The following is a 15,901-nucleotide window of genomic DNA, read 5'->3' as shown; positions in this document are numbered from 1 at the left end:
TGCTCAGAATTTACAGGTTACCTACATGCCTATTGCAGGTTTTACATACTGCAATCCAACTTGAATTCTCTCTGCAGTAAAAGACATGCTGGAGTCAAACTGGTGAACAGATTGGCTTCTTGAACAGAAGCAGTTAGTAACATATTCTTTTCTAGAGGTTCATTTTGCAATCACTGATAAATTTAAGTAGAAACTTGGCAAAAAGCATTTATATGTGGTTCAAATAGTGTAAATACTGAGAGTAAATGTTATTTTTCCATGAAATTGCAAAAAGGCTTTTCTGTATCCGACTAAGAGGAAACCCCTGTCCAATGTAAATAACAGGAAAACACAATAATGTTTTCTCTTAATTTGTTTTTAATATTAAGTATTAGCCTATTAAAAAAACTGAATAAAAAAGTAACTTGTACTGAAAGTACTAAAAAAGTACTGAAATATCACAAATACACACAGAACATGTTACCAATTTAATAAAACTAGATCTGAAAAAATATTTGGTTTCAGACAGAAAAAAAAACAAACTACCAAGCTTCAGTATTCAAAAAGTTTTTCTGTGTTTTGGGTTTTTTTTTTTTTTATTTGCTTGGGGGGTGTTTGCTTGTTTATTTTGAGTTATACAACTACTACTCGCTTTCCTTAAAAAAAATAATACTTATTTTTATTTACATCCTCTGTGTGTGTGTTCATATGGATGAAAACCACAGGCACAAAACAATACATAAGTCCATATTCTACGCAAACACTATGATGTTTGCATAGAAATTTATCTCTTTGTTATGAAAAACAAGGATTTCTCTCTCAAATTAATAGGTACAAAACTTCAGGTAAATGAGATATTTTTATTACTTGAGGTTATCAGCTTTATTATTTTGTTTTATATAAATATACGATTTTTATCTGTAAAAGTATGTGGAATAATACTCTTGTGCCAGTAGTTTCAGAAATAATTTTATTATGTTTCAACACATGAACAGGGATAAGGTAGCGATTTATAAAGCTTGAGTAGCCATATAGTCAGAATCGACATAACAATGATAACTGCATAAAATTACTCATTCCACCCTATTTATTTACTGAATTGGTTTTAAGATTTTATATTTCTGTACAGGAAAGTGATTTTTATTATTTCTTTAATGTTTTCTGTATATTTCTCAACATTAAACCTACTTTTAAAAGCACTAATTTTCCTCTATTTGCTAATTCTTTTATTTTCACTCCCTCATCTGAGCTGTTAAAACTGTTAGTTGATTATGCTGAATGGCAACGGGAAGCTGATCCAAATTAAGAGTAATTTTTTTTTTTTTTTTTTTTTTTTTAAGCAGAGTGGGTCTGCTGCTGGATTGTTTTGAACACAAAACAGTTCCTCAAAATAATTTACCATGTGGTCACACACACAACTGTAGTAGCATATCAGCAAAGAGCAGAAGAGGTACGGGGCCTGTGCTGCTTTACCTGGCACTGTCACAGAAAGAAACACTGAGGAAGCTACTGAGATAAAGTAATTATCAGTTGTTATATTTGATGCTTGGCACGGGGTAGCTGCTATGTTTCTGAATTGCCAGGTGTCTCCAACTCAGTGTTGTCAGAACACAGCAAAAACAAATGCCGGCGGACACTAAAGACATACATACCACCGTGCTCCAGTTTTCCATGAACACCTTTTACGATTCCAAACTGACATGCAATAGTAGCATAACACCTCTCAACTTCATTCAGTTTCTTATGATGCTCCTCTTTTGCTGTCAAGTGCATCTGTAGTTTTTGATCCTGTTAGAAACATAAATGAAGCACCTACTTAATGATAGTAACTAGCATGTATAAATCAACTCTCCAAATCCTTTTTATCATAATAGCATAAATGCAAAATAATTCCAGAATATCTCAGTTGTCTATTTCATATCTAATGATCAGTTCCCATTTCCAGATAGCATCTCATTCCAAAGACCTGTGTGCTAGATTACCAAAAAAGCACTTAAACATATTTTCACATACTGTACCTTATATTTAGGAGAACTTTTATGTAAATGTCTGCGGAACTGTATTAACTGTTTTCAGATCCTGATTTCAAGTTTTCCTTTGTTATGTGGCTTAAGCATGTTATTTAATCTGCCACTGTATTGTGAATATAGCCTAACATGCTAGTGCTGCTGTGGTTTATATTTATCCTCCTGCACTACTGAGTACAGCATTGCATTCTCTTGTTCTATTATGCAGTGCTCAGTCGTCTTCGTAAAGCCACTATTAAAAGTGCTGTCTTCCTTTTAGCATCTTAAGTACTTTCCGGCATAACATGGTTTTAATCAATGAGGAAGACTTCTTAAGGTCTATCGCAATACAAACTCAAACAAAAATATTGGGTTTTTTTTCCTCAATAGAACATTGTTCAAAGTATAGGGCCATTGTGATAAAGAGATTTGAGCACCCGACATGTGAGGAGAGGCTGAGGGAGCTGGGACTGTTCAGCCTGGAGAAGAGGCGAGTTGGGGGGATCTAATCAATGAGTATAAAAACGGGGGGGGGCGGGGAGCAGTGTGAGGAAATAAAGACAACACAGCCAGACTCCTCTTAGTGGTGCCCACTGACACAAAGTGAAATACAAGAAATTTCACTTAAACTTGAGGGGGGAAAAATTACTGTATGGGTGGTCAAACACTGGAACACCTACAGAGTCTCTATCTGTGGAGGTATTTAAAAACTGACTGGACATGGCCCTGTGCAACCGGCTCTAACTGACCCTGCTCTGCGCAGGGCAGAGTTAGACTAAGCCATCTCCAGAGATGCCAGACAGCCTCATCCATTCCAGTTCTGGGATCATTAAAAATGACATAGTGGAAAAACGATTAGGCCAGAGTTTGTGAATTTGACACACCTAAATAAAAGAATTTCAACATAATTGCTAAAACCCAGAAGTGCATCAACTACTTCTAAATAGTGGCAATTTTGATTCAGATTAGTGAAACTAATGCAGATTATTACCCCATGCTTCCCAGAGTGTAAGTAATCTTTTAATGAATAATTACTAATTCCTCAGTATCAATTAGCAGTTGTAATATCTTGAAGTACGATGAATTCACTTCTACTTTAATATTACATACCTGTAGGTTTTTTTCTAGCTACTTTTGTAAGCATTTAACACTTTATTTTTACTTCTATTAACATCTTGCCTAAGTAATATCTTCTGGCAATGAATCCCACACAGTAATTAAGTAAAAAGTATTTAAGTTTCATGAAATTTATCACCCTCGTTTTGTATGAGGGTGACTGAAAATACATATTCACAGGAAGGTATATGCAGTGACACATGCAACTGATTTTTTTTTTTTAAATTATTTGTTACCCTTTCTTTCATATACACTAAGATTTTTGTGTTCTTCTTTATACTGTATTTTTGTTAATAGTTTTGTAGGTACTATTTAGTCAATTTTTAAATTAATTTTCTCTGAAGAGAGTGGGTTAAATTAATTCCTCAGAAAAGATATCAATTTATTTAGACATCTAATCTATTTCTAATCTACAGTAGAGCAAGACAGCAATTAAAATGAATTGGGCCAAATTCATTCCTGTGTGTAAATTCAAGTTACAGAAGGATGAGTCTGGCCCAGTCTGTTTGGCTTCTGTAAGACTCCATTTCCATACAGTAACAAATGCAATACATGTCCCAGCATCAGAGGATAATAAAAGCTGATAGTAATCAAAAGAAATGACCAACATAAGGCTAGCAAAACAGGATATACAATACAAATTTCTCATGTTTTATAAGGTATGAAATTAAACACACTACAGCAAATGGAAAGTCATAATGGAAGCACTGGTAAAGAAACACCACCACTTACAGAATCACTGCAAGGAATGTAGGTTGTGAATGTTCATATACTTTTTCTTTTTCCTAATCATACATAAACCATTGAAAAGCTTAAACAATGTTAGGATGTGGATTTTGTAACAGAAAAAAAAAAAATTGTTTTTCCTGATAGTCATTCAGGTGGATTTATTCTAAGAAACCAATAAACAGGGAAGCATCGCCAATTTGAGTCTCCAACAGCTTGTGGCAAGATCTGAGGCTTTTTGCACTTTCTTTTGTATAGATTTTTCTTTGTGTTCTCCCAATTTCTTTCTTAAGTTAGCAAGACAGGGTAGTCCTTCCTCCTTGCTAGAAAAGTAGAAATATGCTTCGTTGTTTCCTAGTGCTGTCTCCAATGAGAAAAGGAATTGGCCTGCTACAGCCTCAAAAGTTTTATTAAGAGCTTACCAGTTGCCTAAATATGATTTTTGACAGCAAGCTCTCCTCCAGACTTAGTGCACAGTAAAATAAAAGCAGTTTGGTTTTGCCTTCTGACATCCTTCTTCTGCTCACTGCAAAAAGGTCTTAAAACATTTTTCCATAGAAGACAATCAAGGAACACCAGGCGACACTGCAGGATAGGGAGGGTATGACCCTGGAGCTGGAGTAAGACCCACAGATTCTTGGTTCTCCTTCCTAATGTCTGATACTGCAAGAAGAGGAATTATTGCCCTGCCCTCCACCAGTAATAAAGATAAGCTGGGATGGGGAGTGGAACTGATTGTGGCCATATGGTTTGTTAAGGCACAATGATTTCTTGGTGGAACCAGACCAGAGAAATAGCTCAGGGTCAGGTAGGTGACTGCAGGAAGACAAAGAGGGAATTGCTCATATCTCAAAGATATTCTGGAAATTGAGTCACTAGTCAGAGTTACTCAGTGAAGCAGAAGGTGGTAATTGGGAGTAAAAGTGTCAGAGAAACAAAGGAGATGTAATAGCATGGAGACTTTAGGCAAGATCACATGAGAATTATGCAAGTGGTTACCAACTGTAAATCTTCAAAATAGGAAAATGTTTCCACAATAGTTCCTTTAGTTTCCACCATTTTTCTACTTAAAAATCATTGGTTTTAAATTATACTGTATCTCTGCCTTCTTACTGTATTTTTAAACAACATAGTATAATTACAGGGGCATTCCTAAAAAAATGTGGAAATAAAAATAACATTCCTATCCCAGATTATTATGAACAAGCCAGCTTTTAAAATTACATTTATTAAACATTTAACAGGAATTCATTTTTCATTCATTTGTAACTACATCTGTATTAGAAAACTAAATGGTGGCAGGGAAGTTCAAGAAATGTCTATACTGTTAAGCTGTTAAAATGTGCCTGAGGCATATTGGCTGACGCCAAGTAGCGCTCATGTGAGCAGTTCCTGGGCACAGTTCAGGAGACTGCTGGAAACAGTGTGGGTTATTTGGATGCAGCTTCCCTTGTTTGAAGAGCAGTAGAGTTTAATGAACCTAGACCATTTCATATCACTTGACTGCAGCCTCACAAAAATGGTCTCGCAAACGTTTAGTTTATGAATATAAACACAGTCAGCAAGTGAAACTAGACTAATTACCAGTCATTCACAGAGCTACTCACCCCATCTACTTTACTCATTAATACTGATGCACTGAATCACTACCTTGTAGACAGTGATGTCTCCCCATTGACTACACAGATCTTGCACTCCAAATTTGCTCTTCTGAACTGCACACAAGATTTGGTATCTATACCAGCCAACACCAGCCTTAATCTCAGTCTTGTTTTTTTATATTTTAGCACCATGATATATATTTGAGATTTAGGTACTGCAGAAAACAAATAACTCTAAATGCTCACTCTCTCAGACATGCCCAGGATCAGACAATGCAAGTCAACAAGGGCACAAGAGAACAGATGCCACACTCAGGGAGTTCTAGCATTCTAGGTTGTACCACCTACCAGGAAACTAATGAAGGAGGAAACCAAGACCTGACCAAGGCCATTTTCCTCAAGTTATTTCTTTATTTCAGCAGCAAGAAAAAGAATTTAATACAGAATCCACACTCAAGCGTATTCTATCAAGACAACTAGCTTTGTAGTAACCGTCCTGTAGCCTCCTGACTGCATGAGTGCTACTATCCATATGCGGCGAGGTGCAAAGTGACTACACTGCACAAAATAATCAACACTTATTGTGGAAACAAAGGAAAGATGGAAGAAAAAGAAATCCTTTATTTCTTTGTCTCTATCCAGTCTTTCAATCTGAAACAAAACCTTCCACTATTTCAAAATTCTAGCATATATTGTAAGAATTATATCAGCACTATTATTTTCCACATAAACTTAACCGCGTATCATGCTAAAATATGGTCTATATGCAAAATAGTAACATTATACGTACTAGACTAAAAGAACAGAATTAAAGGAATAAAACCAGAATAAAATGCTACGTCAGTAATGCATACTTAATCCCCAGCACATACAAAAGCTACTTTACTGACTGGCAGGGTTTCGAAGGTATAAACTAGGTATACTGCCAGGTATAAACTAAATAGCACATCTGCTACTTTCAAAACACTAGCCAGGGCATGACCTAATCTGTCTGTAACAAACTTAAAACTGAAATAGAAATGGGTCTCATAAATTAATGATTTGGACTTTCACCCAATTTATTTTTAGAGTTAGTTATCAAAAATGGCAAAATAAGAGTCTATGTGGGCTACTACTACTTTGATCCCTAGAACGTACCATTTATTTCAGTGGAAATGCTCAGGGAGCAAAGTTGGTAGAAATTGACCCAGTCTAAAACTATATTAGCCCGCTACTGCATAAAGTTGTAAGAAAGAATTCACTTCTGTTTACCTTGTGGGGTTTTGTTTTCATTGTTTCCTATCAGAGCACTTTCCATAAATATGGCCAAGCCATACATGTTATGTTTAGTGCCACATGCAAAAGAGGATTTCTAATACCTTGTCGCCCACTCAATAGCATTTTTAATAACCATACTCTATGTCAAAGTCACAGTACCTTAATGTTTTCAAAATATTCAAATAATCAATTATTGAAAAGTTTATAGACATAAGAAAGGAAGGTATTTGTTTAAGCAGCACAGAAAAGCTTATAGCAAGGATGGTGTGATTTGAATATTCTCATTCATATGGAAGACTGAGCTTGCAAGTTATGAAAGAAAGGGAATATGTGAAATGACCTAAATATAAGTTCAATAATTTTGTATATTTTAAATACATTTTTAGATCAGATGTATTTTAAGAACAAATGCAAGTTAAAAGCGAAGTAAGACAAAACACATTTTATGTTGCCTTTGATCTTTAACTTGTAGCCTTATCTCCCAGGTCAGGGGGCACATTATTCAATTTCACCATATTTTGTGTAAAACCACTGTAGCGTTGAAGATGACTTTCAGTACAAATGTCATGGTACTTAAAGCTAAACTGGACCCTAGTTTTTTGAGCTTCTTAATTAAAATCACAGTTTGTAATGGTCTGACAATATTATCTTTATTCTTTCCAGTTGAGCAGCAGCAGAATTTTCGCAGCATTTATTCAATCAAGCTTAGCAATGTTTCTGCAGCTCACTCTTTCACTTCCTAAAACAGACAACAGGGTTCAGAGCAACTATGCTGTCACTCTATATAAATTTATTCTCTGTGTCAGAGGGAGTAAGCTGGACTGGATGAAATCTAAACTGTTCAGGGGAACTGGTGTTAAGAAGTAATTTTGCTAACAGGAGTGAAAAGAGTGAGAGGAAAAACATTATTAGTTTTTCTTAAAAACAAAACTAAGAACTGCTTGGAATTCTCTATTAGTTATTTGAGACAAATATGATATATGCAAATATGTATAAGGGTAATGTAATTACATTATTCAAATCACGGTCTATATGGATTAGAGTGAAGGTGTTTTTAAAAGAGAACAAATGTACCAATTATACTTTAATTCAGGACGAAAAAATTCCACGTGCTAAGTAGCAGCTATCACACTATAAAAAAATAAAAACATTGTATTTGAAAGTTTTTCAGATTCAAAGCTGGTATCAATTTTTTTGGTTATTTGTAATAATTATCACACATCATTTAAGTATTAGAGCTGGTTAGTATTTGCATTATACTCTAAGCAAACATTATCTTCATAAAAGCTGTTCCTTATTTTTCTGCTTTTATTAATTCCTTACCATTTCATTTAGTTTCTTTTCTAAAGTGTATTTTGAAATCTGTAAAACAAAAGAGAGGTATTCATTAAATTGTAGTTACATTTTTTCTGACAACAACCTGCATATTTAGGTATTCTCATACCTAAGACTGAATTGCATTTATTGCCAATCCAATACAGTAATACTGGTTTTGAATTAAGGATTACACTATTTCTTTTATTATTAGATTGAATTTACATAATTTCACTTCAATATTTAAATTATGTGAAAACACTTTACACTGATTTGTTACTAGAGGAGTTTTGAAAAATGCATAAATCTTTGTGTTTTCTGATATGTGTCAGAAAAATAATATGTAAATGGACTACAGTCTGTAAACTAGACTCTTAGAAATAAACAGATAATAGAGACAGAAATAAAAGTATTCCCTCAAGTCCTACAGGAATACAAGTGTGTTCCCTGTTGGGAAAAAAAAAAAAAAAAATCTCGGAAGATATTCTGAATGGTGGTCTATAAAGTCATATTGTACCAATCTTGCATGCTTTAATAATATAAGACTGACATTTGAAATCATTAACACTATTTTTCATACACTATTGACATCAGAGAATTTTGGCTTGCATAATACTTAAGATCACAGGAGCTTCAGTCTCTATGTCTCTTAGAATGTTTAAAGAAACATTAACAATGTCTAGAAAAAAGAAAAAGAAAGAACTGTCAAAGAACCCAGTGTGTACAAATCTTACACAGAAAATATTTTTTCTAGAATATTTTTTTTCTAGAAAAGAACTAAGCCTTGGAGAACAATCATTCGAAGGTAGAATTCTGACTCTCTGGATAGATAGGACTACAGAACCGAATTAGAAATTCCTCACTCTTATTTTAGGCTGATTTCCAAACAATTTTTCTAGGTCCACAGGTTCACTGTGACCTCCTGCTTCCTCAAGCCACAGTAGAATTTCCTAGATCTGAACTATACTGTTACACAAATGTTTTATCTGTGAACGTGAAACATTTTATGTTAAGCTAGTTTTGGAATCTTTCATTACTCTTCCTATCCACATATTATACCCACATATTACGTTCAGCAGACCATGGAGGGATATTCTACATCATCTGTGCTATGCCAAGGTTTGAACAAGGCAAGAAAATCCTTACAGCAATTGCACAGAAGGCCAGCCATGGGAATAAATTTCTTTTGCTCCTAAAATACCTTTAGTGTTAACTAAATGATTAAATAAACAGTCTGATACCGACTAAATGCATCCCATTATAAGAGAATGTTAATAAGAATCAGACATGTTGCAAAATCATAGGTAGTAATCCATTATAACCATTTGTTTTCAGTAGAATTAATTATTAGTCCCCTCAGTTTTGGATAGAAAAATAATTAGTTCCTGGCAATATCCAAAATCTGACAATGCATTACAATGCTAATTCTCTTCTGTGTTGAACAAAAACCTTCAGAGTTCTACTCTTTTAATCCATTTTCAACATATCTGCCTTGGTCTTCAAAAGAAAACAAAAATACTAGCTATATCCTTATGTGTTCCTTTATTTCAAGTAACTCTGAATCACAAACACAACGCCTCCAACACCATGTAACAATACAAAATAAAGTACAAAAATAACACCAAGCAGCAACAGAATAAATTGTGCGTTTATCCAACAGTTTTACTGACAAACAGGCATTGGAAAGCCATAGGTTAAGTGGTAAGTACAGAAACCTCCTAGTGAAACAAAGTAAAATAATAAAACACACAGGTAGCACAGTGAGTTGGAGGCCTGGTGTGAATACTTGTTTCTGTTTAGGAATCCAAAACCAGAGTTTCCGGGCAGGTGAGAAGTAAGAAGACAAGAACAGAAAGGAAGAGGAAGACTATGAAAATTAAAACGAAGCACATTTCACATGCTATTTGGACTTTGAGTCTGCGGTTCTCCTGGAGGAAAAGACGTTTAGCGGGAAGGCTAACTTAAAGTAGTCTTGACACTGAAGACCAGAACCGAAACTCAGTGTTAGAAAGTGAGGCCTACATGTGCTAGAAAGATTAAATGAGAAGGCCTTAAAGACCCTCTTAAAAGCAATTATTTTCTTACCAATGGAAAAACCTAAAACCAAAACACTTGCATACCAAGGCAAGTTATTTAACAAAAATAATAGTTTACCTGTAATGCTTTTAATGCTTCTTTCAGTCCATCAATTTCTTTTTCTTTTGTTTCCACAGCAAGTTGATATTTTCCCTTTCAACAAAACTGTACTTCAGGATTTGGGCAGAATAAATGCATTTACAACAAGAATTTATCAACAAGAACGTCACGAAAATAAAGCACTACTCCACTGTGACAGAACAGTTAATTGGTGAACACAGGTGAAAATTCAGCTAAATAATTTTAAAATGCACTATATGTTACTATAAAAAGAAAAGTGAAAACACGGTAGTATATTTTCACCACTTATGACTAGTCAGCAAGTTTTAAAATTTTCTGTCCTGGGAGACACAAACCTCACAAAGGCAGCATTAATAAGTTACTTCAGTTTAGAACAAAGATACTAAATAATAAAGAAAGTATCAGATAAATCCATTTTCTTATCCACTGTAGCAGGGTCTTCAGAAACAACTTCCTCAGCTTTTCCAATCCACAAAGATTGAACTGTAATCTGCTATCGCTGGAATTACTAAATACATGCAAGCACATTTAATATTTTTATATACACGCATGTGTGTATATACACACACACATATATGGATGTGAATAAAGTCAAAGGACTTCAGTGGAATTAAATCAGGTAAGAATCTCAGGCAGCAATCAATAAAATGGAGAGCAGAACCTAGATATCACAGAATACACCATGGAAAACAAATCTATCTGATCAAACACCTTCGCATGTTCCATTTTTCCATGGTGTATTCTGTGATATCTATCTGATCAAACACCTTCGCGTGTTCCACTTGTTTCTAAGCCAGTGCTGGCTGTGCAACCTCCTGAAACCAATTTGATGCATAAAAGTACATATTCATGTAAATTGGAACAAAAATTGGCCACTGTATTCAAACTGTGTCCTGAAACATTACAGCTTAATTTATTCTTTCAGTTACTTGGTATAAAGTGCTGAAAGTACTGTTCAATTCAATGGAAGTATTCAGAAAAAAAAAAGAAAAAAAAAAAATCAGCACACAATTTAATTCTGAAACAGCAGCTGTCATTGAAAATACGAATCGGGGACTACTACAAAGGTACATGTGGACAAACAAACAAGAAAAAACTTCAAATACAAGCAAGAAACTCAACCAGATAATATAAATGCAGTAAAGTTTACTTTGATACACTTTCAAACCAATTTCACCTGCTTGCAAATTTCTGTGCAAGTTCTTATGAAACATATGGCATACTCATCCACTTTTAATCATTGGGAAATTTAAGTGAAACAGCAGAGTCCACATGCAGACGTTGATTGAATTCACTGTTTGAAACAGGCTCCTAGTGTACCAAATGCAAATTCTTTATTCAGAAGAGGAAGCAGGCACTCAGTTTGGTACAAAAACTCATGTAGTTAAGAAAAATCCCATAAATTCAGGCTTAAGCATATCTTAATTCAGTTTAGCTCAAGTTCCTTAGGAAACCAGCTCAGGTAAATTAATAAAAGCCCTATTAAAATCTCGTTTTACTAAGCCAGTTAGAATTGTTATTTCTCACTAGTACGTGGAAAAGTCTTATGACTATATGTCCCAAACTTCTAAAATCAAATACCTTTTGTATAGCTTTAATACAGAATTGTCAAAGAACACTTTCCCCCCCAATCAATTTTTAGCATAAGCAGATTTTAAAGTGACATTTCACAAGTAATTCTATAGACTATAAACAAAACAAAAAAAGTAACAAAAGTCATAAAGAAATTTCTTTTGCAAAGGCCATAGCAAGAAAAATAATTTAATTGTAATATACTTATTTATACTTAGAATATGTTTGGTAAGATATATGGTATTATCATTTGTTTATGTGCTTCACTGGATGACAAATTAAAAATTACTGTAACAGTACCTTTTCTTCTTCCATGGCAAACATCCTTGCCTGTAACTTGATTGTCAGTGGCATAAAAAAAAAAGACAAATAATCAATACATTGGGATTAATTTTATTTATACAACTTGACAATATAGTTATATTACCCTGCATAGTGTACTTCCTGTATTTTCCTGTCACTATAGTAACAAGCAGCAAGCTTTTGAATCACAAATTATTCTTTGCAAGAAAGAAAAACCTAATTGCTTGTGTTTTTTGTGTGATATGACTGTGATGCAGCATTAGTGATAAGTTCGTCATCATTATGTGCAACACTTTCAGTTCCTATGACTGCTCTCTGCAAGTTCTTTCAGGACTCATATTTGTTGATTATATATTACAGAGAAAAACCTCACAACTCCAATTTGAAAGACTGAAACAAACTTTCAAATGTTAAACAGAGCAAGTTATGGTCAGATCCTTTACCATGGTTTAGGAATCTAACCTTGCAGAGGACACGCCATCTTAAAGACAGAGGAAAAAAAAAAAACAACCCACAAACAACCAAAAAACAGATTAAAAGAAGCATTATCTTCTCCAGGAATTTTGGAAGAATAAAAGTGAAAAATCCCAGTAATAGTGGCTTACTGAGAAGAACTGTCAAAATATAGGCATTATACTGTGTCTGGAGGAAAGAAAAAGACCTGATTTCTTCAAGCTGTATATTCTAACATTTCATATGCAACAGAAAAATATTTTAAGACCAACTGATAACTTGCTATTATGCCATCATATTTTAAAATCTCATTGTCAAAGCTAGAAGGCCTTATTTTGCTACCTGTTTTTTAAAAGCTGCCATGGCTTCTTTGTTTTGTTGGTGTAGTGTGTCCGTCTGATGCTGCAAAGTTTCCTGCTCATGTGAAAAAACATGGTGTGTTTTAAATATTATCTTGCAGCAAACCATACATAGAGTATTTCAAGAAAAAAAACCTGATTCCTTGTTACATATTTTTAGAAGGACATGATTGAATAAAAACAAAACCTGAAGACTGAAAAGAGACATTTGTTAACTGGTAATAATCTTTTTGGTAGCAGCTTCTCTTTAATTGATAACAGGTAATAACACTTACCTCTGGGATTCAGATTTGTTGTTGCTAGGACTTCTATAAGCAACTCTTACCCATCCCATCAACCTGCAGAAGCTATCCAACACCCACTGCCATCTTAAGACAGCATCTTGACACAGTCCCATGTACTTTTACTAGAATTCCAATTTTAATTTCCATTAAAAAATATAATCCCATTAAAGAATAACAATCTGTTATTCTGGTTTTAGCTACACTTTAGTCATTTAACAAACTACATGAAAGAGCTGAAGGAGGGCAGAAAAGACTAAAAGTAAGGTGATACCGTAGGATTTTTATCATCCTACTGTTTGGCTTTACTCTCATCCATAAAAACAGGAAAATGAGTAAAAGATGTACTATTATTTTTATTTTTGTTATTATTTCATATCATAATCTCATAGACATACTACACTCTGCAAGTTGCAAATCTTTAATGTCTTTAAGCATCATGTTACTATACAAGATAGGACACACCCCAATTGAGGTGAAGTGATACAGAAGATATGTTACATTTGTAAGACTTTTTTTTTTTTAAAGTTCTAGACACTAAAAAAAATTAGGTAAAGGTAGTCAAGAGGCTCTTGACTTGAACAGCAGTCCTTGAACAGTTATCTTAAAATATAGGAGAGTGTTTAGCTAAAAAAATAGTAGTGTGAAGCAGGAAATGATTAAGTAATGACAGCACAAAAATATATGTAAATTGAGACTATTAAAAATAATGACTGGGATAAAATAAATTGATGATTTGTTTCACACACTAGAAGTTTAATTTCTTCTCCTGCCTTAATTGAGAAATTGAGAGGTTTTCAAACATAAAGCCTGTTCCATTATTGCTACTTTCCCCAGATAATTGGTGTTACTTTCAAGTTCCACAAGTGAGAGCTGTTGCCCTTTGATACAACACAAGAATCTGTGGAAGTGTTTTATATTCTTTATGTAAATACTCTCTAATTCATTGTAAGATAGGTTGAGAAAGTTTTGATTGGCATCTAACAAACAATGCATACTACATGAACGAATATTCAAAGGTGTGAAAACAAAAGTCATGAGGAAAAACTGTGTTCAAAGACACAGGTTCTCTAGTGGGTAAAGGGCATGCCAAGTACACTGGAAAGCCAGAAATAGTACTGCAGTGACAGCAAATCAACAATTCCCAGTGGAGTATTCCTACTCACCACAGGAATAACATTTTATATCCACAGTACTGCCAAATTAAGATGACACTTCTTTAGATTGTAGGAAGTCAAGCCAATATTATAAAATAATCTATGTAGATATAATTTTGGTTTCGCACAGTCATCCTTCATACAATTTTGTCATTAATGTAATTGATAACTGGAAAACAGCATTACTGAAGTCTTCGTAATATACCATAGTCATCTCTGTACTGTATATTCAAGGGATATATTTTACCCTAAAAAAGAGACTGGGTAATTTCTACAAATATTCATTTCCTAACAGGCCTGACAGCTGAGACTATTAAATAAAATTATTATAAATAACTTTCTCAGAAATTCAGGTTTTCATTAAATTTTCCATAGATACCCTGTATGTGTGGTGCAGGGAGAGTGAATACTGAAGTTGCTTTTTATAAATATAAACAAAAATCACCTTTGATATTGTGATGTTATAGCAACTATAATGATTATACTCGTTAGGTTTAAAGGAATATTTTCTCCAGTTATTCCGTTTTCCCTACTCTAGCATAGTGGTTTATTTTTCAAGGGCAGCAACAATATTCATAAAACTTAGTCAAAGATTTGCTTTAAAATTGTTAATAAAACAGAAACTTAGCTTGTCACATCTTTATTTTAAACTAGTTTGCTAAACTTAAGGTAAAATAAAATACATACTAAAAAAATATATACTGAATCACAGAAATGTCGATTGAAATGGATATCTCTGAAGAAAAAATATAACGAAACCTTTGATAAGCCAGGGGATGCTGTCTTCTTACTGAACTACTGTTGAGGTCAATATGATTCTGCATTCAGAAACCATCAGGTGACAAATTCAATTTAAGTGTCATACTTAACATTTTCATCTTACTTGAATCTCCAGAATTGGAAACTCATATCAGTTAGTTCCTTTGAAGTTCCAGAGCTCTACATATGTGGAACATGAAGTTCCTAAAATCTACATCTCATTGTTTACATCAGGTTTGCCATGTTGCAATGTTTAATGCAAGGTGCAGAAAAAAAAGAGTTCACCTAACTGCCTAAGTCGCATCTTTTTATTAATGGTAAATTAAATTGCTGTTAAGGTCTCAGAATGAATGGAAATCATCCCTTTTGAACCCAGATTATTGAGAATAATACTGCAATTCTAGGTTAAGAAAAGCAAAGAAGGATTATAAATTGAAAGCACTGTTGCTTTTACAAATACAAAATGTTTCCTGTTTCTGTGTGCACATACGTATCTTTCAGAAAAAAAGCACATGGTTAGGTTTATTAACTTAAGATGGTTAGGATGAACTCCAAGATGAAATAGTCTTCCTTTACTACTAAGATGTTAAATAACCCAAGATCAAGGATAGAGCTAAAATTATTGTTTTTTCTGTGATCGTAAAATATACAGAGTGAAGCCTTTTATCTTGTGACCTAGTGAGTGGGGTCATAGGTTTGATTGTATTAGAGAAGGGAATGGATTTCCTATGAAAGCATAACCTCAAGAGCCCTACCCCTACGAAGAATGTTAGACTTATTTTACTGAAAACTTCATTCTGAGAATGTGAAAGCTGACAAACCACTTTTGAGTACGTCTAACATAAGTTCCTGTTTAAAATA

The 15,901-nt window shown here is 33.9% G+C and overlaps 1 protein-coding gene across 1 annotated transcript in view; it reads right to left on the bottom strand.

Annotated features, from left to right (window-relative positions):
• The window catches only part of CCDC73 (coiled-coil domain containing 73), a 57,581-nt gene that overhangs the window by 30,722 nt on the left and 10,958 nt on the right, over positions 1-15,901 (bottom strand). Inside the window, exons 3-7 of the mRNA XM_009892700.1 lie at positions 12,827-12,898; positions 12,029-12,064; positions 10,154-10,228; positions 8,009-8,047; positions 1,632-1,767 (exon numbers count right to left, since the gene is read on the bottom strand). Of these exons, the coding sequence (XP_009891002.1) occupies positions 1,632-1,767; positions 8,009-8,047; positions 10,154-10,228; positions 12,029-12,064; positions 12,827-12,898 (358 nt within the window). The remainder of the gene's footprint in view (positions 1-1,631; positions 1,768-8,008; positions 8,048-10,153; positions 10,229-12,028; positions 12,065-12,826; positions 12,899-15,901) is intronic.

This window comes from Charadrius vociferus, unplaced genomic scaffold (assembly GCF_000708025.1).
Source record: "Charadrius vociferus isolate BGI_N301 unplaced genomic scaffold, ASM70802v2 scaffold19, whole genome shotgun sequence".
Taxonomy (NCBI): Eukaryota; Metazoa; Chordata; class Aves; order Charadriiformes; family Charadriidae; genus Charadrius; species Charadrius vociferus.
Note: the sequence above shows the minus strand (reverse complement) of the source record. Positions and strands in the feature narration are given on the sequence as shown.